Source organism: Dinoponera quadriceps, unplaced genomic scaffold (genome assembly GCF_001313825.1).
Source record: "Dinoponera quadriceps isolate SergipeBrazil2010 unplaced genomic scaffold, ASM131382v1 scaffold1565, whole genome shotgun sequence".
Taxonomy (NCBI): Eukaryota; Metazoa; Arthropoda; class Insecta; order Hymenoptera; family Formicidae; genus Dinoponera; species Dinoponera quadriceps.
This window is the reverse complement of record NW_014556124.1, coordinates 456802-481891: the sequence shown is the minus strand read 5'-3', so window position 1 is coordinate 481891 and position 25090 is coordinate 456802. Positions and strand designations below refer to the sequence as shown.

The 25090-nt window shown below is 48.2% G+C and overlaps 1 protein-coding gene across 2 annotated transcripts in view; it reads left to right on the top strand.

Annotated features, from left to right (window-relative positions):
• The window catches only part of LOC106746818 (polypyrimidine tract-binding protein 1), a 354727-nt gene that overhangs the window by 295705 nt on the left and 33932 nt on the right, over positions 1-25090 (top strand). For both annotated transcript variants that reach the window (XM_014623870.1, XM_014623869.1), the window contains one exon: positions 10995-11183. In XM_014623870.1, the coding sequence (XP_014479356.1) occupies positions 10995-11183 (189 nt within the window). The remainder of the gene's footprint in view (positions 1-10994; positions 11184-25090) is intronic.

The window sequence follows — 25090 nt, the reverse complement described above, 5'->3', positions numbered from 1 at the left end:
TCGTAGATCATTAATCGCGTTTTACTTTTAGAGAATTTTCGTCGGATAGTATTTCATTGAGCGATTCGATACGACGAAGAACGCGGTTCCCCATCGGGCCCTCTCATTCCGTTCGCCTCTTTTCTCATTTACGCTCTTTCCGTCTTCCCCACGGGGATTACCGAACTCCATTCGGTAGGTCGAACTACTACCACCCACCCCCGGGCTCTTTCCGGTCGTCACGTAATCGTAAAACTCGCCTGATTTATCGTAATTGTCGACGGCCTCGAATCCTTAAGGCACCGGCGGAATTACGGGGGCGAGCCGGTTTCCGCTTCGTGAAACGTCGCGAAGGAGTTTCGCGTCACCGGGAGAAACGACAGTCTCCTCTTCTCGCGTGGGAAATTTTCGGCCCGTGCTCCTTCGTCGGAGGATTGCAATCCCCACGGTCTATCCAACGTCGTCGTCGGTGATCCACCTCCCGCTATCTCGGTTCACCGCAAACGACCAGATTACACGACGTACCTGAGTCACGCTGAATTTCACCGCGGCGGAATAACGCGAGCTGCATTATCGGGTCCGCACGCGTGTATCGTCCCCTATTTTTCCCTCTCGCCGTGAATTCCGTGACGCGATATTGCGTGGGCCGTCGCGCGCACACGAGCCGATTTCGCCGCGTGTGCCTGCCTCTCGTCGTTGGAGTACCGAGCTTTAATTCGAACCGACATAATCCGCTTTACTCGTCCAGGGACGCTTATTAATTTTTAGACGAAATCGGATCCCCGCGCGGCGCGACGCGACGTGATGCGCCGATCGGCCGCGATCGAATTCGGCCGGAGGGAAAAAGGGAGGAATAAACGAGAGGCCCAGCGCGCGCCCAGAGAGAGAGGGTAAATCGTGTATATCGGTACAATGAGCGTCGATATGCGGCGGATTTGCGAAATGGAGGATCACTCACCCTCTCCTTTTCCTCTTTCCCATCTATTCTTCCTATCGCTCTCGAAAATCAGCCGTTATGCGAAATTTTCTATATATCGCCGACCGACGTTTATTCCACGGTCGCGTCTTGTCGCTTTTGTTCACGCTGCGCGGCCTTGGAAAGAGGCAAAAGGTAATCGAGAAGAAAGGTATTGCTCCACTCGATCTCGTCGGAAATACGTCGGGTTTTATAAAAGGAAATAAACAGCATTGCACGCGGCGCCGCATTGCTCGCGATTGCCGAGGCTGCGCGAGTCGGAGTTGGGTCACGTTGTTTATTTTTCCTTTTTCTTTTTTCTTTATACGACGTCTTCTCATTGTTGACAACTCGATCTCCGTAGGGATCATCTCTAACGTCGATCTTCGCGAATGAGAAAGCGCACGAGAATCGAACGCACGTAATGTATTAGGCTTTTTTTTTGTTTTTAAGCTGTACATTAACGTGAGACGCAACGTCGTTTATCACGCGGCTCGGAACTGACCCTTCGTGGAAGCTACAAGCCTCGAATATAATAGTCGGAGATTAATTTTTCAAAGCTCTTTCATCCGTCCCGTCCGGACGTGGTGCACTCCCCACCTCTGACGTCGTCGTTTCCGTCTAAAGTTCGATCATCGCGATTACCTTTTTACAACGAGCACCGTCCGTACGCGCAGTGCTTTTAAGCTCTGTCACGTATAAAACGGTGTTCGGTCATGACTCGGGCCGGCCTCAATGCGTCGATTTCAATTTTGCGGGGTAAAAACGCAGCGTTGTTGAATGAGAGAACGAGAGCCTCTTATGTCGCTTTTATATGCGCTTTTATACGCTGTCCCTACGGTTCTCGCTTTCAATATCTTCGCGATTCGGCGAAGATACCCGCGCTCGCCACCACTGAGACACGTCGTGTATCGACGACCCCCTGAGTTTTGATACCGGAAAATGTAGCATCGTCACGGAAGGAACATATATTTCGGCCGAGCGGGCGCGATAAACGACAGAAGTCGCCCTGTCATCGTCGGAATGAACTCCGATGCGCTTTTTACTTGGATTCCGCGCCTATTAATTCTCGACGCGTTTACGACGTCCGTATAAAATTGGAAGAATGGAAGTGATTCCGAATAATCGATTCCCCGACATCATTAGGGACGCGACGCGTCACCCTGCGTCATATCGCGTGTAAAAGCGTTGCGAGAGAGGATCTCGTCGATGTATGTTCAAATCGTTCTTCTTCGGTGCACAATAAACGCATCATTTATTCTGATTAAGGAAGACGTTAATTGATGGTAATACATAAGCGTACGAAAGCCGATTTCTTTGTGGCGTCAGCTCTATTTCTCGCGAATTTCTTCAACCGACAGCGCGGTATTGATCATTTCAATTAGGCGAGCGAGTCTCTCGGCAAAATGTAATTAACCATCCGCGGTGCATAATCTTTCTCGTTAATAACTCCTTTCCGTGTCAGATCGGTGAGCATTTTAGGAAAAATTTTATCAAAAAAGGAAGGAACTAAGGGACACCCCGGTGGCGCGGCGGCGATATAATAAGCGGGGAAAAGTTGTCGAAATCCGGCCTTATAGCCGGGAAATGCTTGATTTATATGAAATCACGAAAATCCGCGGTATAGCGACCGCGCACTGTTGCTGAGGGCGAGACGGACGGCGGGGCTAACGATTTCCAGTCGAGAAATATTGATATACGCAGGACGCATATTTTTATGGGATCCCATAAAAATCGGTCGCGCCGTTCGCGGCGGCCACGCGTCGAAAGAATCGTAAAAATTTCACACACGCGCCCACCAGCTCGCGCGCACATCGTACGCGACCGTGCATTCTTTACTTAGCCGCGCATTCTCGCGACCCCGACGAACCTATAAGCCGTAAACAATAGTTACGCCCGGTATATAAGGCGCGTCAAATTATCAAGATATATATTCCTAAGGTACCAGCGGCTCCTCCGACTCGAGGGGGCGGCAGAACGCGCGAGAGAGAGAGAGAGGGAAAGAGAGGGGAGGAAGGGTGAGACGAGAGAGGAGCTTTCGCGGGGGAGGCTCGCTCGGGCGGTTGGAAAATCGACAGAAGGAGGCTGCGAGAGGGTAGTAGTGGTGCGCTCCACGCAGACACCCAACGGCCCCATTGCACCCTGGGGTCTATATTAATGATATAATATTTCTTTGATTCACCGGAGCGGCGTACCTCCCTTAACAACCATCCCCGCTCTTACCCGCGCATCTCTCCCTTTCTCCTTCTCTTTTCCTTCCTCTTTCTCTCACTTCCTCTCTCTCTTCTTCCTTGAGCAGCCGGTAGATGGAAGGAGACGGTGGACGAGTTCAAACGTAGTTTCAGCCGGAGGAAAACCCGTTTCGCGTCCCTTATAGCGGAGATAAATTACATTCATGTTCTCCACCCCGCGAGCGCGCGTTCACCCCCACGCCCGGAGCAAGCACCTCCAGGCTCTCCGCGCGCGTCTCCGTTCAAATCGTCGGCTGGAAGACGAGATTCCGGGAACGTGACGGAGTTTATTTAAATCAGAAATAACTCTCCTTATCCCTCGCGAAGTGTATCTCGCCTCTATCTCTCTCTCTTCTACCTCCTGTCCCCAACTTCGTATCCCATAACCCGTTTTCCGTCACTCTCTGCGCAACGAGAGAGACTCGCTGGAAACTTACCGGATGACTTATAACGCTTAAACTCTGTCAATGGTATATATATAACGAGGTTCTGCTTCTATCCGCTCTAATAACATTCCTATAACAAAACGCCTGTCTTCGCGGGATGTTGCGATTTCTCTCGGCGATACCCAAGTCGGCCCAGGAAATCTGGTCGACGCGGATATTCTCCGAGCGGGAATCTGATCGAACGTCATTCTCTCCTCTGCAGCTTAACATTGCGACTGTAAAAATTAAAGATTAACATTCCGTTGAGACCTTTGATCTTTTTCACATTAATCGAAGAATTGCGAGTTGAAACGTCACGATCGTCTCGCGGTGCATATAGCGTACTTATCTTTCCTTGGCTCTCTCGCAGTTTCCCGTAAATACGCGAAAGACTCGGATGATAATAATTGCACGACCGTCGGAAATCCACGATTATCGGGCTCGCCAAGAAACTTGCCCGACAGTCTGCGAGAAACGCGAGACGTGTACACAGCTAAGAAGCAAGTACCGCGGGAATTCGCGAACTTGGACGGACTTATTCGTCGGACGCGAATATATATTTCGGAGCGGGATCTCGCGAGCGAAGGATACGGGTTGGAAGGAACGAAGGAAGGAAGGGAGGGAGGAGGATGGCTTGCTCCGAAGGGTCGATTTTCGACGAAGGCGACGGCGACCCTTCTCGACCCGCCGCGCGGGACTTCTCTGTGCATCCATCGTACACACACACAATCGCGTGTACGTTGATACGCGCGCAATACGCTGGTAGGTGGATGTTTATGGCAGAGCGCGAGTATTCGATCCAATAACGGCTTTATAGCCGACATCGAGCTCGCTCGCCGCGGTTGCTCGACGGCAAAATGTTAGGAAGCTCCTGGCCAGAGCCGAGCCGGAGGACTACGGATAAGCTGGGATCACAAAAGGCGAAGTGTCGTCCGGATCGAGATCGGGGAGCCGAGCGGAGGAGGGGAGACGCAGAGGTGGGGAAGATATCATATGTCACGACGCGGGGATTATAGAATTTCGGGTCGCGTCGGTTTGTATCGGGGATTGCCGATTTCATTCCATTTCGACGGAAATGCGACGATCGTAGAAATATACGCGTCGAACATTCGCACGCATTATCCACAATTAGCTGAGATCGTTTTAAGACTCACACGTCGATCATATTGGAGTAAATTGGGCGTTAAAGGGTTAATTAGGAACGACCCGGTTCGAAACGGAAGTTCATCTTGCGACATATTTTCCAGTGTCGGTGGAAAACGGCGCAACGTTATTGAACGCGCCTCCGTTTTATGTAAGAGGAGAGAATAATCGCGGTGTCGTTGTATACATTATATACGCATAGCGTGAAAGGAAACGTCACAAAGGAATCGTTACAGATACAGATAGGCGACACGCGCTTCCTACTCGATCTCAAAGTCAAAGAGAAGGAGAGGCATTACTCGCTCCTGTTTCGAGGTACTGATATATAAATGTATCCGCAAAATAATAACGTCCTCCGGCTGCCTTTCCCGGTGATGTACGACCCTATAAATGTACCCGGCACCCTTGTAATGGGGTTCTGCTTACCGCTGCCCCTTGTGCGATTACCACCGCGCCCATATTCTCTCGCCCGGGCTTTCTCGCGATTGATTGTAACATCTTGCCCTTATTTTCGCGCGACGTATCTATGATGACAATGATGATCCTCCGCCGTTGTTCGATCCAGTCCAATGACACTCTAAGCTACGTGTACTTGTCGTTAAATTAAATTATCGATAGGTATCGCTTGCGACAACTACTACGTCGTCGCGATTCATCTTATTTCGAATAATTGAGATGTTTCATTGTCATCCACTCGGTGTTCTTCAGCGTTCATTCAAATCGGGCGACAAATATCGACTAATGCATTGTGGGACAGTCGACCGTAATACGGAGCGCCTGATTAGTCGCAAGTATTTGTTACGCGGACGGTAAAGTATAGGTCCTATGAATTACTCGATTAGAATGATCGATGGATTAACCACGGTGAAAAAGCGGATAACACAGCGACGATGTCACCACGTGTAACAGGTCGTGATATTTAATAGACTTTAAATCCTGTCGCATGCTGTGTGTATTCCGCGACTGCATTCGAAAAGTCTGAAACCCTCGATCATAATTAAATACAGTGTATGTAGCGCCGAAAGAGAGAGAGAGAAAGAGAGAGAAAATACGAGGGGATGAGGGGGGAGGGGGGGGGGAGTGGGTGACGAGTTACAAATGGCCGCAGGAAACATTTTCCGGATAGTCCATGAAATCCGAAACGCTTTCGAAATATCGCGATAAAGCAGCAAACAACGCGCGGAACATCCGCGCGTAACGTATACGCCGGTGTCCGGCGCCAAAGAATGCTCTCATTTGCGTTTTGTACGGCGGGACCGACCGATAAACAAAAATAAAAAATAAAAAAAAATTAAAATAAAAATACACATGGAGAAAATCGTTCATAAATACTCGGCTTTGCCGAGATACAGCGGCCGACTGTAACGGTGTAACCGTTTGCTCGATAATTATTGACGCGACTCGACGTGCTCTCGTGTGCGTGCGTGCGCGCTGTTTCGCGTCAACAAAAGGCTCTTTATCGGGAACGGCCGCGATTCGTAATATACGTACACATCGTGGGAAACCACAAGTCGTTTATTCTTGGAACGATTCGCGAGTAGCAACTGACCGCTCCTGGCCGTTTTATCGCGGGAAATTGCTCTTTCCTTTGTCATCCATCGCAGATACGCGATCGTTATTATTCTGATAGCGAACGCGGCGAATCTCCGCGTGCGGAACTGACGCGTCGTCGATTGAAAGAGACTGACGCGTCATTTTGCCGCACGGTTGTTCCTCGCTCGTGGGACGCGATTGTCACGTCGCGATAGACGCTACATCGTTCTTCCATCTCGTTGTGCCGATCGACCGAACGTGGAGCGAACATCGCGCGCCCGAATAGATGATTGTGCTGAAAATCGCGGTGTACTTAATAACGTAACGCGCGCGCGAGAGGGAGGAAGATAGGTGGGTGAAGAGCAACGAAGAGAGAGTTACGTGTGCGCGCGATCCGCGTGTCCGTCGACGTAAGTGTTGATCCTGGATTCAACGGCTCCCCGGCGCGCAGGATTTCGTCCCCATTCGCGCGAAAACCCAATTGAGCGGCTCTATGCGTCATTAGCGCTGGAAACGGAGTTAACGCCGTTAAATCCAGGTCGGTCGGGCCGGCCGCGATATTATTCGCACTTGTGCCGACCGTACGTTCGTTCGTTCGTTTGCTCGCTCACTCGCATGTGCTGCCCGGCACCTGCACAGGTGCAACGCGTCGTGCTCTGCACCGTGCCGCGCGAGATGACGAGCCCTCATGGAAATGCGAATGAATGATCGTTCGTCCCGACTAACTCGATTCCCGCCAACGAACCGTGTGTATTTTTATCTTCCTGATACTCCCCCCCCTCCCCCTTCTCTTTCTCTCTCTCGTCCTGTGGTGTGACGTCCTCTCGCTGGGACATTTTCTTCGCGTGTATTAATTTGATAGTCATCGGAAAATCACCGCGGAACGAATCGTATAAATATTCATAAGTACGAATTTTATCGCTCGATGATTGTAGGAGCATTTCGTTTGCGCGAAATGGTGTCACGCGATTTGTCGGCCACCGTTGCGGCGACGCGTCCGCGAAGCGTTTGGGCGTTCAAATTTTCATTCCCGACGATGAATCCATCGGCGAATGTAAAAAGTGACGCGCGTCGAATTTGAAAGAGCGGCGATCCGGAGAGTCTCGACGATAATCGCCGCTTGAATTACACGTTTTACGCGGTAAAGCAAACTTTTCTTATTTACGTTTGAATTTACCGACGAGAAATTTTATTTCCTCGAACATTCTCGAACCGATATCGAATCTCGCCACTTGGCCAATATTTTTCAAGTACTCACGGTTCATTCGGCAAATATTTCCGATCTCTGCGCGAATAAAAAGTGGGTCACTCCTCTAATGCAAAATAAAATTCTACACGGATGCACGCGCGCGTCTGTTTATGTGCAAGTAATTTTTTTCGGATGGGCAAACTGACGAATAACGACAAGCGCATGCGGACTGCCTCATGTTCGCGGATATATTCGATGAAAACAAAACGGCTGTGCTTATGATACTCGCGCGTTCTTAAAATATTTATGTTAATTGTGCATGCGGTTCAATTAAATTGATTAAAATAATGTACATCCGTTGGCGTACACATGTGCGTGTTGTTTACGCGTCGCGAATAACAATCGTAAACATGCTACATTTACTAATTGCTTTCTCACTAATTGAAAGATTATATCAGCCGCAGATCATAGTGTGCGGATACAAAGGATAGTTCGCCGAAGTAAATACAAATACCGCATGAAGTAATACCACTGTTTGCTTAGTATTTGAGTTGTGCGTTTACAATTAATTAATTTGTCCGCTGCATGCGCCGTAATTAGCGTAAGTGTTCCCGCCAAATCCAAAACGCGCCGACATGTGTGCGCTCGGGGGTGAAATAGTAAATTCGAAATAATGCGTAATATCGTGATAATTCTGCCGGTTAGTTCGTCACGCGAAAGAGAAGTTGGCTCAGCTCGAAGACTCGCAGGATGCGTTGGTTTTGGTGCGCGAATCTCAAAATTTCTCCTTCCCGCCCTCCCCGGAATTTCATTTCAATTTCCATCTCGAAATTTTTCACTCCGATTTCTTCGCGCAAACCTCGGAATTATCGCCGACGTCACCGAGCATCCGCTCGCATTTGAGCGACGGATATTCGTTTTACTCGCTGATATTACAGCGACGTCTTAACCCCGTAACTTTGTCGAGACGCGGCAAACTGAATTGTTGCTTCTCTCCGTTCCACTTACTCATTTTCGTTAGTTAACTAAGATGCATCGCATGAAACTCGTTTAGATACTTAAACGTGGCGGATAGATTTGCGCTCGAGATGTGAACAAAGGAACGCTGTATAATTACTGGAAGTATGACGCAACATATTCTCGATAATTCGTCATTCGATGGTGAAAATTCGCGGAAATTTATGGCGAGCTCGCGGACGTAAAGCAAGAGAGACAGGTATTTTTGTCCATATAAAATTGTATTTCTCTACGTTGAATCCGTCTCAAAGCGGAAAATTTGCACAAAGGTGCGTTACAACGCAGACGTTATCCGATGATTATACTACTTTCTTTAGCTTTTTGCCTGCGCGAGATGATAAAATTTTAAGGATGACAGAGCCAGACGCATAATAATAAGCATAACAAAATATGTTCTCTACATCGCCATTCGCGTTTGCGCTTGCAATCTTACAAAAACCAGCTGATTCGCCGAGATCCTCGAGCGCCATGCTATCATTCGTTTGTGCCGATAATGGTCGCGTCCTTCTTCACGGGCCATGACGAGGAGACACGATGAGGCTTTAAGTAATATCGATTCGATGTGAAAAGGCGAGCGCCGGACGCGGAAGAAAGGAGGAGGATGCTCCAAAGCAGAAAAGAAGCAAGCGATGCCGAAAGTATCGATATTGAATTGAAAATGGATCGTGCGGAAGGGAGGAGGAGGAGAAGAGGGAGGAACGGCGAAGAGCTCATATAACTCGACGGCACGGCACGAATATAACCGCGATCTGTTCATAAACATTCTCCTTCCTTCCTGTCATCCGCCTTTCATCCGTTTGCTTATCCGCCGCTTATGAGCTTGAAAATGCAGTTATCGCGAAACCTCTTGCCTCGCCGACGACGACGATTACGCGACGTTTTATTAATTCTTTCTCGGCCTCCATCTCTCCCTCTCGTTCTTCCCCTGGACGAATCTACTTTCTATATTCCGGCTCGATTTCCGCCTCAGCGAAATCGCGGTCTTCTTCCTCATTCTTCGTGCATTCGCCTCTTACCTTCCTCCCTCGCCCCCTCTCGTCGCGATAATAAAACGCTCAGGGGACGATAGCGGTGTAATGCTTTTTAGTAAGTTTCCTCGATAAACGTACCACTTGACTGTCGCGGATGCGACTTCGCGACCGAGTCTTCGGGGAATTTTCCTTTACGCCGAGTTGCGCACGAGGACATTCAGAAATACGGGATTATTAATTTTATGAACACTCAAAGGAAAAGGGAATTCAGGCGAAATGTTCTCTCGGAGTCTCTCTCTCCTTCACGAACGACCGAGACGCTTTTCTTTTTCTCCGCCTGCACGGTCCACTTTTATTTCCGACAAAGTAACAATGTAAATTATTACGATACGTAATACAAGACTAGACGATAGAGAGGAATCGGTCTGAATAAAAAGACGCGTTTATCGAAGCGAGTGAAATTCGTGAGATAGCGTCCGACGGAAGGAGCGATTACACGCGGAGAGCCAATCGCGTGTATTCTATCGTCGCTGCGACACGGCGTAATTAAAATGAAATTCCTCCTTGCGGCAAGTTTGCTCCGCTCACGCTTTTTCCTCTCCGCCGGTCTCGCTTGAATTTTGCCGTCTGTCCCGAGCGTGTTTACGCGATGCGAGTTTCAGATATTCCATTACGACTTGCGCTCCGAGGTAAATATAAAAATGCTTTCCGTTTCTTCCTTCATGGTTTACGTCGCCGCGTATAAATCGGAAAGAGATCTCGCGAAATGGTTTCCCCGAGATCATATTCTAGCTCCAAGTAACCGAACGAATCGGACACTCGTGTGTGTCTTCCGTTTCATCGCGAATTGGATATCCTGTAACGAGGTTTTGTGTTACAATAAATTCATAAAACGTTTTGCACTTCAGGTATCGTGTAGGAAAACGAATTTGGCGTGAAAAGTAGCGAAGAGCGTGTTTACATGTCAGACTGGGGTTTCAGCGATAGCGCCGACAATATTGTCTAACGCATAACTTACGTAACTACTTAATCGAGTCAGATGAGAGTACACGGGCTGTTCCTTGAGTGGTAAAACACTGTCGTGGTCGGACGTCATTATCGCGAACGACCAAGCGAGCAGTGCGGTATCGGTGAATATCGGTCACACGAGACATCGGAGAAATAAAGCTAATAAAGATATCCGTATAGAACATTTTTGGGATCTAATTGAGATCCCAGTTTGATTTCACAAACAAATCCTACTTCGGGGGAAGAAAAACGTTTCTTACTTCTTTGTGTTAAAGGTTCTTTCCGAAACTTGAAAATTATAGGTCAAACCGTCATTCGACTCAGGCGATGACAGATCGTACGTACGTTACAAAACAAGCCGGATAACTAACTAGCATCGTAGAGAAAAGGCTTCGTCCAATATTTGGGATATGTTTATGAATACACATAGACCGTCCAGTTGCACGATCTTCTTGTGCTCTCGCTTATAATGGAGCATTATTTGTAGCCGAACTTCCGTATATCGCCGTGATAACTAACGAGAGATTTTTTCTATTGTTGCAGGCATTTCTGGAATTGGCGGACGAGGGTTCTGCGGCTACCATGGTGACCTATTACGCTTCCGCGATAGCCCAACTGAGAGGCAGAGCGGTCTACGTGCAGTTCAGCAATCACCGCGAACTCAAGACGGATCAAACGCACTCCAACAACGCGGTCAGTAGCCCAACAAATGATGTCGCCAACACCTCTGAGGTCTGTGTCATACTTCTTGCTTCACTTCTTTCCACTAATCCCGCGTATCAAGCCGCATGTCAACCACTGTGCTGTGCTAGCTGAACTGACTTTCGACCGCTTCTTAAAACGCGCTTTTCTTCACCCCCTTGTTGTACACTCGTTTCGCGAGATCTAATCATCTTGTCCCGCGCAATATCGAAATTCGTATCGTCCAACTAGCGTATTTTCTGACTCCGGGAGAGAATCCAAAGGAAAATATTACAGTTGAATAACAGCGAGTTTCTCTCGAGCTTGCCGACGAGCACGCCGGTCTCTACGCGCCGTCGATGACGGTGACTTCGATGCCTCGAGGAGCAGAGCCGATGAACGCCGGCGAGCCCGAGACAGGGGGAATCGTCTCGGTACAATAGACGCGTTAACCGCGCGCGGTCGTCGGGTCGTGTGCTTCGGCAGTGTGTTATTCACGCGGGCTAGTTAATTAAGCTGATATCCGGGCCCCTTGCACACACCCTGGCCGACCATATCGGGGCAACGTTGAACGCGTGACGCGACCATGCGAGAGACGCGCCACGGCCATTTCGCCGTCAAGTCAATCTAAACACTCGCGTCCGCAAACTCCGTTATAATTAATGTGTCCATAATTTATGAACGATCCCTCGGGCGCGAGCGCGCCGATGCGTCCCGCATACCCTTCTCCTCCTCTTTCTCCCCCCTGCATCCTCTTTCAGCCCTTCCGGTTTGCGTGACACACTGTCTGTCACGCATACTACTTGCAACTTGCGCGTGTCATCGTGCACGATCGTCATCGGAACTAGTTAACTCGCTGCGTAATTCGAACGCACGAATGGCCGTTCCGAATGAAATTTGTCAGCGAATTAATTAGCATGCGCTCTCGCCGGCATATCAATTAACGGAATTCGAGCAGAGATTGGCGCATGGGCGCGCGCTACCTTACGTTTCGCCGTCGCCACATTCGTTTATAATCCACTCGGATTCGATTTGTTTGTTTTTACGCACGGTTGGAAGAGAGAGAAAGAGAGAGAGAAAAAGAGAGAAACGCATCGATGTATTGTACATATCGCGTCGTTAAGTCCAAACAAAACGGTGTTGCTGATGAATCGCAGTCTCTTAATCGTCGTCGAGGTTGTCTTTCAATTCTCGCCGTGGAACCCGGCATTATCGTTAACCACCTTCGCCAATTCGCGCCGTCAACGTTGGAACTCCGCGAAGTTCCCGATGCCATCGTGTCGGTCTGTCTGCTATCCCGAAGTCACCCCCGAAGCTAAACCCCAAGTTACCGAACTGCCGTTCCCACCCTCGAGGGCGCAACTTCGTGGTGGAAACGGACACCGATCCCAGGGGAATCCTTCGAGAAAGTTTCGCGTGTGTCGACATAGCAGGGATGGCGGGACGCGGATGGCCTGCACAAAAAATAATAAATAAGGGAGTAAATAGCCCGGTGACGCGCGTCGTGGGCGCCGCCGATGCTCTTTCTTGACGCGCGGAAACTTCTCGCGCACGTGATCGCGGAAAGTTTACAGTCTGTACACAGTTTACATGAATCGTAACGTACGTTTTGCTCGCAGAAATTTATATTTTGCGTAAATTCCCGCGTGTTCGATATCTCCGTAAATCGAGGGCAACCACGAAATCCGCTAAATGAAGTCGCTAAGTCCGTAAATTTAATTTACGATTATTTTTCGGTTCTGATTACATCGAATAGGTTCTCAATTTAACATTGAATTGAACCAAAAGAGAGATCGTTTGTGTCACATCGGAAATAATTTTACCTTCACCGAAATTAAATCATCAGTTTAAATTATTCAAAGTTGCGTTAAAATGATTCTCGATCGTGATTGGTGAAACTTCTCAAGATAGAATCAGCCGCTCGAGTACATGGAGAAACTATTTGAACGCACGTAAAAGCTCTTAATAACATCAAACGAAAAGTTAATTTTCCTTTTAATTCCAGGTGAGTTTAAAGTCGAGACGCGAGTTATATAAAAAAAAATATACGTCCCTTCCCGAGCGCTTTTTTAAATTTTAATATCGGATTCCCGGATAAATTTTAATATTAATATTCCCTTTTCGATCTCCTCATTCTCTCTCTCTCTCTCTCTTTGTCTATGACAGTTTTCATTTATTCCGTCCAATTTTGAATACTCTTCAATTACAATCGCTAACGCTAGAGAGACAAAAACGTTCTCCAATGCTATTCTCATAAAAGCGACATTAAAATTATCCTCGTGTTTTTCCTGTGCATAAAACGCGACGGTGCGTCTCGAAAGATACAAGTAGTCGGTGAAGGAGGGTTCAGTTTCTTGGCGAGTTCGCCCTTCTCTCTCTCTCTCTCTCTCTCTCTTTCTTTCTCTCTCTCTCCCTCCGCCCTCTCTACGATCGAATGATTTCTCGCCGAGCGTCCGGGCTGACAAACGACGCCGAAAAAGCAATCGCCGTGAAAGCCTCGGCGATGCACCGCGTTCGTGCACAGCGGCCTGTGTCTCTACGTGGGCGACGGTGATGCCGGAAATTTTGCGGCACCGAACGCAAGACGACGTCGGCTGTAGCCTCTGACCGATGCGCCACCTCCTCCTCTCCCTCCGCCTGGTGGAAAGAAAGAAATCAATTTTACAAGGCAAATAGGCGAATTCGCGGCGACGGCTACCATGGCGTCGCGTAACGTCTTGACCGCACCTTTTATCTCCGATTAAAATATCCAGTGCGTATTTCGAGCGGACAACCGATGATTCACGCTAGTACCGTCGTGTGTCCTTCGTCTTCGTAATGTAAAGAGTCCGAATTTCTCAACGTGACGAAGAAGTCCCCCGAGACTGGAATCGTTATTCCTCACAGTAAAAAATTGTATTAAAAGTGGTCCACCGAAATTTGATGTAACTTTAACACGGGGGAGAAGTGTATTAAAAAGTAACATATGTTGACAAGGTGAATATTAACATTATATTTGCGTACACAACATCCCCTTTAGGTTAGATAAAATTTCAATGGAAACGGTTTTAACATAACATTTTTTTATTGTGCTCCTCGCGCTCTCTGTGCGTGTATCTGGAGCATATCGGTTCTTTCTCAATTTCACTTCTTTTCAATTCTTTCTCTCTTTTTCGCTCTAATTCTCTCTCGGTATAGAAAAAAATGTATACTTATTTATAAAACATATTTTCTCTCCGCGTATATTCTCATATTAAAAGTATAAAAAAACATAAGTACATAAAGATATATGCGGTCAAGTATATATATCAAAGTTTAGCTACATTTATATATAGTTGCATTAATGCAGCAAGTAAGCTGCATTTCCCACCGAATTGCGTTAGCGAACCGGGAGAGGAACGTTTATACCGCTCACGAGAGACTGAGAAGTCAATATCGATTACTCGAGCTACAATAATAGAACGCGGTGCCGACCGGGCCGAACGAAATGGGTCGGCGTAGGTGCGAAACGGCTCGAATCGAATTCACCGGAAGGGAGAAAAAGGGCACATATTTATGACATCGACGCGCAGTTAACGTGACCGCCCCTGGAGGAGATGCGTCGGTTAAGTAAATGCTGCCCGACCCGCGAACTCTTTTAATAAAGACGCCGCACGACGCCTCGGCATTGATTAGTAATTAATTTCGAGTCGTGCTTGTACACCACCTAGACATATAGCCGCGCTTTTACTACGAAACGGACGAAATAAAAATAGGTATTTTAGACAATAAGTAGTGTAGGGTAAAAATCCCAATTACCGAGGTTGACCTTATTACCGAGATAGAACGTAATTTTTTAATAAATTGTAATAAATGCACACAAATGCAAAGATTTCGACAATTAAGGGAATGGAAAACGGACTTATTATTCTCACACCACCGAAATTGGAGACGTTTCCATCGAACCGATGTGTTCTGCGACGTTCGCTATTTTTTATTTGTATATAAATCGCTGCGCATTTATTTAATAGTGTTTAATTCGATATCGTTATTTGAATTTACGATACGCAATACGCGTTAGCCCGCAGGGGATACAAAGCTCCGGGCAAAAAGCGTCTGGGTGTTTTTAATTTGTAACAGGCTGTGCCGGACGCGTACGATTATATTTTATATTGTAACTTTACCTCAACACTAATTGGTATTTACTTCGTACCTTTACGTATCATTGTCAAATATAACGGTAAACATATAGTGCACTGGTAACCGCGAAACCACGAAGCTTTCTCTCAACGCTCGCTATTTTTTTCCTTTTTTTTTTTATGTATATATCAGCGAGTTGAAAACAAACATCCCCTCGATGGGGTACGCGAAACTAAATATCAATCTTGTTTGTCCGGTTTTGTAAAATGCTCGCGTATTTAATTTTTCATCATAATTGAACGAGTGACGAGAACCCTTTTCCCTCTGCTTTGAGAGGTTTTTCATTATATTTTCCGAATAACTTCACGAAATAATCTCTCACGCGCGAAGAGGGGAAAAACAAACCGAGGGAAGTCGATACGCCATTCGCCGCGCGAATGTACCCACCTGGCTGCTCACAAAAGTCGATTTTTCGCGGGCAAACTACGCGCGCTGACGCGACAACGAATGACCGGGCTTCTCGCGAGCTCTACCCGAACTTTCGTCTTCGTCAGCCCGGCGGCCTGACACGCGGGGAAAATCCGACGTTGGAAAAGTTCGCCGCGATAGGCCACGCGCGGAAAAATTTTTACTGCCCGACTCTGCGGTCGACCGGGGTGTTCTCGCTTCCTAATACTTTAAAACAGATTCCGCCGACGAGAGCGGTCGTGAGCGACAAAGCCGACGACGAAAGTGTGTCGCCTGCCTCGCGCGAAAGAGAGAGGAGAGGCAGCCGGCTGTGCGCGTAGACACACAGGCTAATGGTTTTTCCGACGAGAAAACTTTCGGTAGCCTTTAGTAGTCGCTCGCTCGCTTGCTTGCGTGCTTGCTAACTAAACCCACACCTGGCAGGAAGCCTCGTAAAAGACAGCCTCGTGTCCCGCTATAACGGCGCGACATAATTCTACTTTACATCGGCGGCCAGTGGGCCGACGGTGGTGGCTTTTTTTTCGTTCCCACCCCTCGAAAAACTTTCCTTCCGAGGGCGAAAAAAAAAAAGGAGCGACACCGCGGGAGATCAGGACCGGTCGCGGAGTCCCTGCGTGAATTCCGCGCGCTTTCTTGATATTCTGCTGTGAGACTACTAGATCACTGTGATTCTCTACACAGAACACAAATTAGTCTTAAATCAAGAATAGATCTTCTCTATATATAAACAAGAATATTATAATCTTCTTAGCGCGCGTAGAAGATTTTTACCCTTGATTTGATTGAATTTGTATCGATGCAAGTATTACTTGCACTCGATTCTAAGCTAAATATTATCTAAAAATATTATATTCTTGCTCATATATAAGAATATCTATCATTGATTTAAGACTATTTTTTTTTATATAATTATTTCGAGCAGTGAGCCCACTATTGTGGTTCGGCTTTCCATGCGTTAATCTATTTTTTTCGGGAAATGAAATTAATTGGTGTAATTTCTACAATAGCGTTTTTAAATTCTCTCCGAATTGTTCGGCGCTCGAACAAAAAAGTTCCTTTCGCGATAATTATGAATTTTGGAAACTACTTTTTTTCTTTCGATGTGCATAAATAGAGAAAGAAAGACTGGCGTGTGCGTGAATTTTCTGCAATTAACTCGTGTCAATATTAACATTTTTCGCAAGCGTTCACCAGCGGTGCGCGATAAACGTGGCGATCATGAATAAATTAGCGTTACCGCGCGGAGTAAACGTGTCCGCTAAAGCGAGACGCGTTTGGCTAAAACCTTGTCGTTGCTTTTTATTACGGACGCAAGGTTATCGTCGGTATACTCTGGCGCATGTTATGTGTATGTTATCGAACTAACGTGAGAGATAGATGAAGGGCGAGGAAGACAGCGAAAGAGAGAGAGAGAGAGAGAGAGAGTGAGAGACGGAGAGGGAGGGGAAAGAGAGGTAGCAAGGTTGTCGGATGAGTAAAAACAATACGGTCAGAATGCAAAGTAATGCAATGACAAACTGGAAAAACAGACTGCAAGAAGTTCAAGGATAGTAGCAAGTAAAAAGCTGAATATTTGATTTAGCGACGAGGCGATAAAAATGCGAGAAACGAAAGAACATTATGCAAAGACATTACGTACGAACGACACGCGCATGAAAATCGCAGCAGGGCACGAAGGTAAAGAATAAATAAAGAATCGCGAGGCACGCGATGTCAGAATCGGCGATTTTAATATTAATTTATGTTCTTTCTGATTTTTACAATCGAAGAGAAAAGAAACGCGACAAATAAGAAGACGCGCGCGTGTAAAAGTCAGTCACTACAGTCGAACGCGCGAAATACAAATCGCCAGTCGGATTCCGACTTCTTAACGGCAGATTTTTTAACACTTTGAGAAACGCCTGACGTCCAATTAGAGGCTTAAAATAAAATACGCGGCGGTTTAATCTCGACAACGGTTATTAATCTGTTTGCCGCGCGGCCATTGTTTGCGGGCTAATGCCCTTCCATCGGGGTAATTGCGAGCAACGTAAAAGCGGGCGTTAAAGCCGGAAAAGTGATCGTACGTATATATAATCTTACCGCGTCCGGAGGGAAACAACCGGCGATGGATCCCGGCGCTCTTTTTCTCCCTTCAGGCTGACTATATACGTTCGGTAGAGTGGCGTAATTTGGGCCATTGTTCTCGTAGCAAATAACACGAGGGTGCCCCCGGAGTGGCCGGCTGCCACCCGCTATATTGAATAATTAATACGTGCTATATCGCGCGGAATTCGTCCATCTCGCTGCCTTCTCCGCCTTTCCTCCTCCTCTCCGCGTTTTTGTCAATTGGCGATAATTAAAAACACCCGAGTATCAAATCCGATTACGCGCTGTACGTTTCATGAGCGTGCTTCAAAAAATATTTACACGAATCGAAAGGATTCGGATTGGTCAAATCGATCTTGTATGCGACTAAATGAGAAGAATCTCTATCTTTTAATCAACCTAAGTTCGATAGAAAGTATGTGGGTCGGTGATTTTTCGAAGATTTTCGGAGCACTCTTCTCTCTTTTTTCCTCTCTCTTTCTCGCGCCGACCGTAAGCGGGAAGGAGGCAGGTGAGAAAAGAGGGTTGGGAAATGGGGGAGATACAATGTACGGGGCGTCTCATAGAAACAATGCAGCGCGCCGTAGATCACCCGAGACACCCTCCATTAAAAATATTACGCCATCTTGCCCGCGCGTAGCCTACGAGCTCGTCGCTTGCGACCCTCCGTATTCCCGTGGTCGGCTCGACCCTTTCTCTCTCTCTTGCTCTCTTCAGCTGCCCCCCTCCCCTCCCCGCAGTCACCCTGCTCCACTTTGGCTGGCAGCCGCGACAGGTCCGAATAACAATGTGCCATTGTTAGACCTACATTCACTGCATCGAGCTCTGAAATATGCAAGCCATGAAGACCGTCGCGCTACCGAGTCTTCCACGCACCCTTGAGCCACCAAAGCGCGCACACCAACCTTCTCTTGCCTCCCACCCCCGCGCCTTTCTCCGGTCCTTCCGAGTGAGCTTTATCGCGGAGAGAGGAAATGTCGTTTCGACTCTCCTCCTGTCGAAATTTTGGCCCGACCGAGAACGTTTATCTCGCGGCACGAACGGACGGAACTTCCGCGGATGTTATCTCGCGACTGTTAACATGAGCAGCTTGCACTTAATCTCGATACGCACGCGATTGGCCGACGCGCGATGTCGGTGGAAAATTTCGCGACGTTAAACCGCGAAACAGATACGCCGGCGACTTTTAACAGCGGGCGATTTTCTTCCCGTCTTCGCGGGAAAGAAAAAATTGTCCCGACTAATTAAACATTCGCGTGGAAAAGAAAGATTAATTACATTAGTTATGACATGGATAATACTTAAAACTTTAGTGGCGTGAGCAATTTTAATTGTTGCAGTAGCAAACTCTTTTGCCGCGATAGCAAACGTATTGCAAATGTCATTTACGATAATACGCTTGCTGCTATAGCAGCAACTTAAATTGCTTACACTGCTAAAGTTTTAGGTACCCATATGTTACAGCCAATTTAGCTACTGAAGCTAATCTTTTTTTCCGTGCGAGTGCCGTGCTCGAAGGTATCCTTTAGCTTTGAATTTCCGGTTATTACCGCAGTCGCGAACGCACGTTATCGTGTTCATGAAGTGAGAAATCGCGCGCAACTTTTGCCGTAATACGCGTCGAAATAGATGAGCTTGTCGCTGGCGCTGGTCGAGAAAAGTTTCCTACGCATCGCATCGCCTCCCATTGCTGTTCAACGCAGCGTATTTTTTGCGGCGTGCCTTTATTAATAAACGACCGTGTAATTTCACCTAAACCGTCGTATAATTCAGCCTTTCGCGTTCCCGACAAAAATGGACTTTGTGACGCGGTTGATTAACTTCTGCATCTGATTATTAATTCACGATCCGTGAAACCGTAGTTCGCCGGACATTTTACGAGTGCGCTTTATCGAGCATGGCTAGTGGCGTATGCGAGCGAGAGAGAGAAAGAGTAAGAGAACAAACTCGTTTATTTCAATGTGCATATATACGCGCAAGAAAAAGCGACTTCTCGCTTCTGACGTCACAGTTTAATACAGTCAGCGGCATATGCATAATGTCATGTTTGATTTGAAGATAGTTATTAATCAGTCCGGCGGTAATGCGACTACGAAGCAAGATAATCATAATTGCTGATAACGAACGTTATTGCAATCGTCACATGGAGATAATAGTTGACATTAGCATGGACATAATAGATAACTGCACCGTTTGGACCGCCCGATGAAATATGATCAGTGTAACCGATCATCGAGAGCGGAGTACGCGGAAGATGTGTGAGAGCCATCGACTTGGACGCTCGTTTTAGAGAGGATCTATAATTCGAGAATTGAATTCTGAACGGTATTCTGTTTGCAGGATAATATTCGAAGGATCGTAATTCCATTTACGGACCGATGCACCATGAAGCGTTCTCTGTGTTACGCGACGTATATAAAACCACACGCGAAATTCTGTCCCGAATTCTGTCGCGCATTACGGACCGTCCGAAGTGAGTTCCGAGCGCGCAGTCGATGCAGTCTATTTGCGAAGATCGCATGCAACGCACGAGCTCGCGGGTAGAACCAAGCTTTTGGCCGCGAGTTAAAACGCAAACAACGCCGGTCTAATCCATCATTTCCACATTCGACGCGTTCTCCATCCTCCATCATATTTCACCGTTGCCGCGAAANCGAAAGAGAAACCCCCCCCCCCCCCCCTCCACGCTCTTTCTCCCAGCGAGAAAAATCGAATGTTTCTCCGCAACACAAATCTCGAAGGTCGCCGTTCTCTCTCTTTCTCTTCTCGAGACGAGGGGTGGAGGGCGACTCGTCATTCACCCTCTTCGTGTCGACGGCTTTGTACGCGTATCGCGAGACCACACACGCGAGCCTATTGACACTTTACCAATACGAAGAGCGTTTGTGGTGGCCGAGCGCGTACGCCAAGATAGATAGATCGTTCATTCTTCCCCTCGTATCCCGGGGACATACGCGGGGATAAACATGAAGAAGTAGGAGCGTCTTGGGAGCGCGAGGGATGTCTTTTCGGTAAAATTTCACTCGGCCGCTGTAAATTTTCGGCCGAGAAATTATTCCGCGCGAGCGGACGGGGGTGGAGGAAGGCCGGAGAAATGTCAACCGAGTTTCAACAACGGGAGGAGGGCTGACGCGTTGGTAAAAAGTTTCCGCTCTTACACCGCGAGTGTCTCGAGGGACGTCGCGACGAAGGGAAGTTAAAGAGAGAAGGCTTTCGAACGATATCGCGGAATTCATCGCGGAGTTTCGCCCGGGTTTTTTGCGCGTCGGCGGCGACGTTGGTGCGCGATGCTCGTTTGATTTCGTTCGACGTTGCGAACGAGCGCGGTGCCAAAAGTAACCCGGATCTCCCGCACGAGCTTCCCGAGTGGCTTTGGGCGCGACGGGCTGGAAAAAGGGTGACTCTACAACCCGGGAAGACTGATTATTCTGACTGCGGAAGAGTCCGTCTGCCGCTGCGCCGGGCGGCCACTCCATCATTTTGACAGCGGCGAATCCCGCTCGTAATGTCGTCCAATGAACGCGCCTTCTTTATCCCGCGCGCGCGGTATGTACGAGAATTGAAATAAAAAATAAAAAGGAGGAAACGAAAAGGGAAGAAGGGAAAAGCGAGAACCGTGAAAAAGTGAGAGACAGAGCGGAATGACTGGCGGCGGGGTCGAAAAACTCCGGGGCGTGTAATGGAATCCGTGGCGTTGCGCGCCACGTACTCGAAAGGGAGAAGGAGGCAGAAAGGGGTGAGAAAATGGTGTCAGGGTTGCGGCGCGATTGAAATCGATGGCCATACCGCGCCGACCGGGCCGACCAATTTTCCTCTGCCCAAACTGCGCACAGTACATCGCGCGGAGGAGAGAGGAAGTAACGCGAAGATTGTATCAGGTCGCAAGCGGAGAGCCGTGGTGGAACGCGAAGATGCTTCACTGAGGATTCAATTTGACTTGATAGAACTCTGGATCGATTTTTGCGCTCGACTTCGCAACCGTGATGTGATGTGATGCGTGGAAACTTAAATGAACGGAATCCCGGGTAGAAATTTCAAACGCTAGGAAGATTTTATACAAGTTTTCTCCATTTCTATTCAAGCTCTACACAGAAATGTAACGCTCGTACAATTCAGGGCCAGTTTTGTAAACTTATTTAGGCACTGATTGGGCCCTATAGGCCTTGTTAGGGGCATCTACGTCAATGTGTCTATTCAGGTCCTATTTACGAAATTCCATTCAGGAGTTGCCTTTCTAGGTAACTACCTAGGCACAACGAAGGCAGGCCTATCCGGGATCACGACAGACTAGGGCACACCCCGATTAATTTCTACCCGGGATCTCAATCAAGTAATTTCGACGATCTCCGACTCATGGAAATCGCTTGATCGTTCGCCTCGCCCTTCTTCTATACTTCCTGCGACCATTGCCGGCAAACTTCATCTGATTATTTTTTTATTTCGCGCCCTTCGCGCTGCCAGTCGACGATGATATACAGGTTGGCTGCGCGCCGCCGTCGCTACTGTATACGCGCACGACGGAAATTCCATAGCTGAATTATTCAGGAAAAATTTCCGCGCCACAAGTGCCGCGAGCGTGGTGCTCTTCGCTTTTCTTATCGCGCTCCTCCTTTTCTTTAACGTTCTTTAACGGCGCCTTCCCCGTCCCCACTTGCATCCTCTCGCGGAGCTCTCGCGGTGTATCCCGCGGATAGCTGACATTTCGGCGTGTTACTCTCGCTCGTTTCGCCGCGAAATCGCGGGACGACAATTCGTGCAGCTTCTATCCGGCAATCTGCCGCGCTGCTTCTCGCTTCCGAGCGTACGTTAATTCTTAATCCCTTCGTTTCGTCTCGGAGTACACGCTGAACCGCGAGAGAAGTCGCTTCTCCGCTCGGCCGGGATGAAGTTAAACAGCGCGTCGCGGAGTAATCCAGTCGGTGATATTAATGAGAGATCATAGAACCGCGAAGAGAGAAAGAGAAAGCAGAGGGGAGGAGACGAGAACGAGACGTTTGTTAATTCTTACTATTTGTTTCTCGAGAAGTGAAATCACATGAGTGTACCGAGCTGGAAGAGCTTCCTTCGCTAATTAACACTACGGGCATTATTGAGTACGAAAAAATAATAAGAGGATAAATAATATGAAACAGTCGAATTTCAATAATGTTGATGACACAAGCCGATAAAACAATTTTTGTCAAATCACTTCAATCAGAAATTGGAGTTACTTGGTGAAATTTTTTTCACCCGCTTGTATAATTGCCAACGACCAAATAGCATTCGAGTCGATCCGACAGCGAGTGAAGCGACGCGCGCGGATACCGGAAAAGACTCGGAGGTTGTCTGATATCGCTGTCGAAACGGAATCCTCTTAATTTCTCAGACGCTATTATTGTCTCGGGCAATTCGAGTTGGGCAGCGACAAGGGAGCACTCTCGAAATTCTCATCGCGTTCTCCCCCTCCGAAATAAATAATTCCCGTGGGCGGATGTAATTTATTCAGGGTTACGGATCGAACGCGCAATTAAGCAACGGGGACGCGAAAAAGAAGGTAACAATGACCGGGTCGGCGGTATTAATCATCCCCGGGCTGTCGTCTCTTTTTCAATAAATTCAGCGGCGCGGAGGGCCGAACGTCATTACTCAAATCCATTGCAATTAAACGAACAATGTGTCGCCGATCGAATAAGTCGTTTCGGACGATACGAGTCCGGTTTCGGCGAAGGGGAAAGCGAGATAAAGCGAAAAAGAGAAGAAGACAATGGCAGGTCGTGCGTCATTAATCGTCGTCCTCGTCGTCGTTTTCGCGTTCCCGAACGAGTCCGAGTTTGGAAGCGCCACCTTTTTAGCGCAGGGTTCCCAAGGTTCGCGGACTTCTCTCTCTCTCTCTCTCTCTCTCTATCGTGAGAATTAATGCCAGGTACCATTGTTATTTATCATCAAGGTCGCTTTCATCCGGCCGTCACGGCTCGAGGGAGCGATGTCTCCCGGCCGAAGAAATATCACGGTATCGAGAGGGACGCGAAATTAACCGCTGGGGAAACACTTTCGTCGGATAATTATAGCGGCGCGAGGCGAAATTCGCGGAGCATGTCTGTCTCGAGGAGAGAATCCAAAGTTTATCGCGGGCGTAACTCTTAAATCGCCGTGGCCGAAGGCTCTTGAAAGATCGCTGAGAGATCCTGCCGGTGGGAGAATTGGGAGATTAAAGATCGCGGTGTGTTCGCGCGAACGTATCGACGGCTTATTATTTCGCGCGGGGAACGCATTGTAAATTTACAAACAGGCCGAGGCGCATAAGAGAAGAGTGATCTCGCGAGGCTCAGCTCTTCGTTGAGAGAAGAGGTCGTGTATAAAACTTTAACGTCCGCGCGGCTTTTCGCGCGCGCCGGGCTTTTAAGGGAAGCTTTACGGCGCGATCTCGACCGCGACCACCGTGTACCTTCCATCGCCGTGACGAACGTGTTGCACGATCTTCCGCGGTTGGCGACCTTGAGAAACAGACGGCCCTGGTATCTCATCGGATGCGTCATGAGATAGCTAAGCGCGATTGGCCAGGTAAAAAGGGAGGCACCGAGAGAAAACGGGGTGGAGAAGGTGAGAAGGTTAAAGAGCAACGAGAGATATAAGATAGGTAGGTAGAGAAAGAGAGAGAGAGAGAGATGGACTAAGTGCAAAATAGAGAGAGAGAGAGAGAGAGAACGTGGGTCGGGGGATCAGCGGCAACGAGTAATGGAAGGTTATGGTAATGTTCTCAGTCCCGGCACTCACCGTTAGTTCGAGGCCGAGCTATCAAAGGGGGATAGAAACTACCCCTAGGAGTAGTTATTTCACCCCTTGAAAGCGGCTTCGGGCCGCAAGTGCATAGTCACGGTAACGATCCGGACGGCCGCGGCGTTCCGCCACGGCAATCTCTCGCAGCCCCGGAATGCTCGGCCGCGCGTTGCGGATCGTGGCGTTCCGCGGGCGATACCCCGCCGCTTTATCATTCATTTGCCCCGTTTTTAGCGGTTCGTCGAGGGGAGGCGGAAGGGGAGGCGAGCGATACGGGTGAGCACGCGGAAGCGGATGCTTTCCTCTCGAAGCGCATCCACCTGTCGGCGAGATCAACGATCTCGGGATCGAAAGGGGAAAGAGGGGGAGAGGACGGGAGCAAACGAGCGCGTCGAGGGAAAAAATCATACGTCAACGATAATCAAACGAGGTCTTCTGACGGAATCCCTCGCCATTTATTCGTTTCTCATTCGGCCGTAACTCTCAATCATCTGTAACTCGAGAATGAGAGGAAACGCGCGACCCATTTCTTTTCCGAGACGCATCGC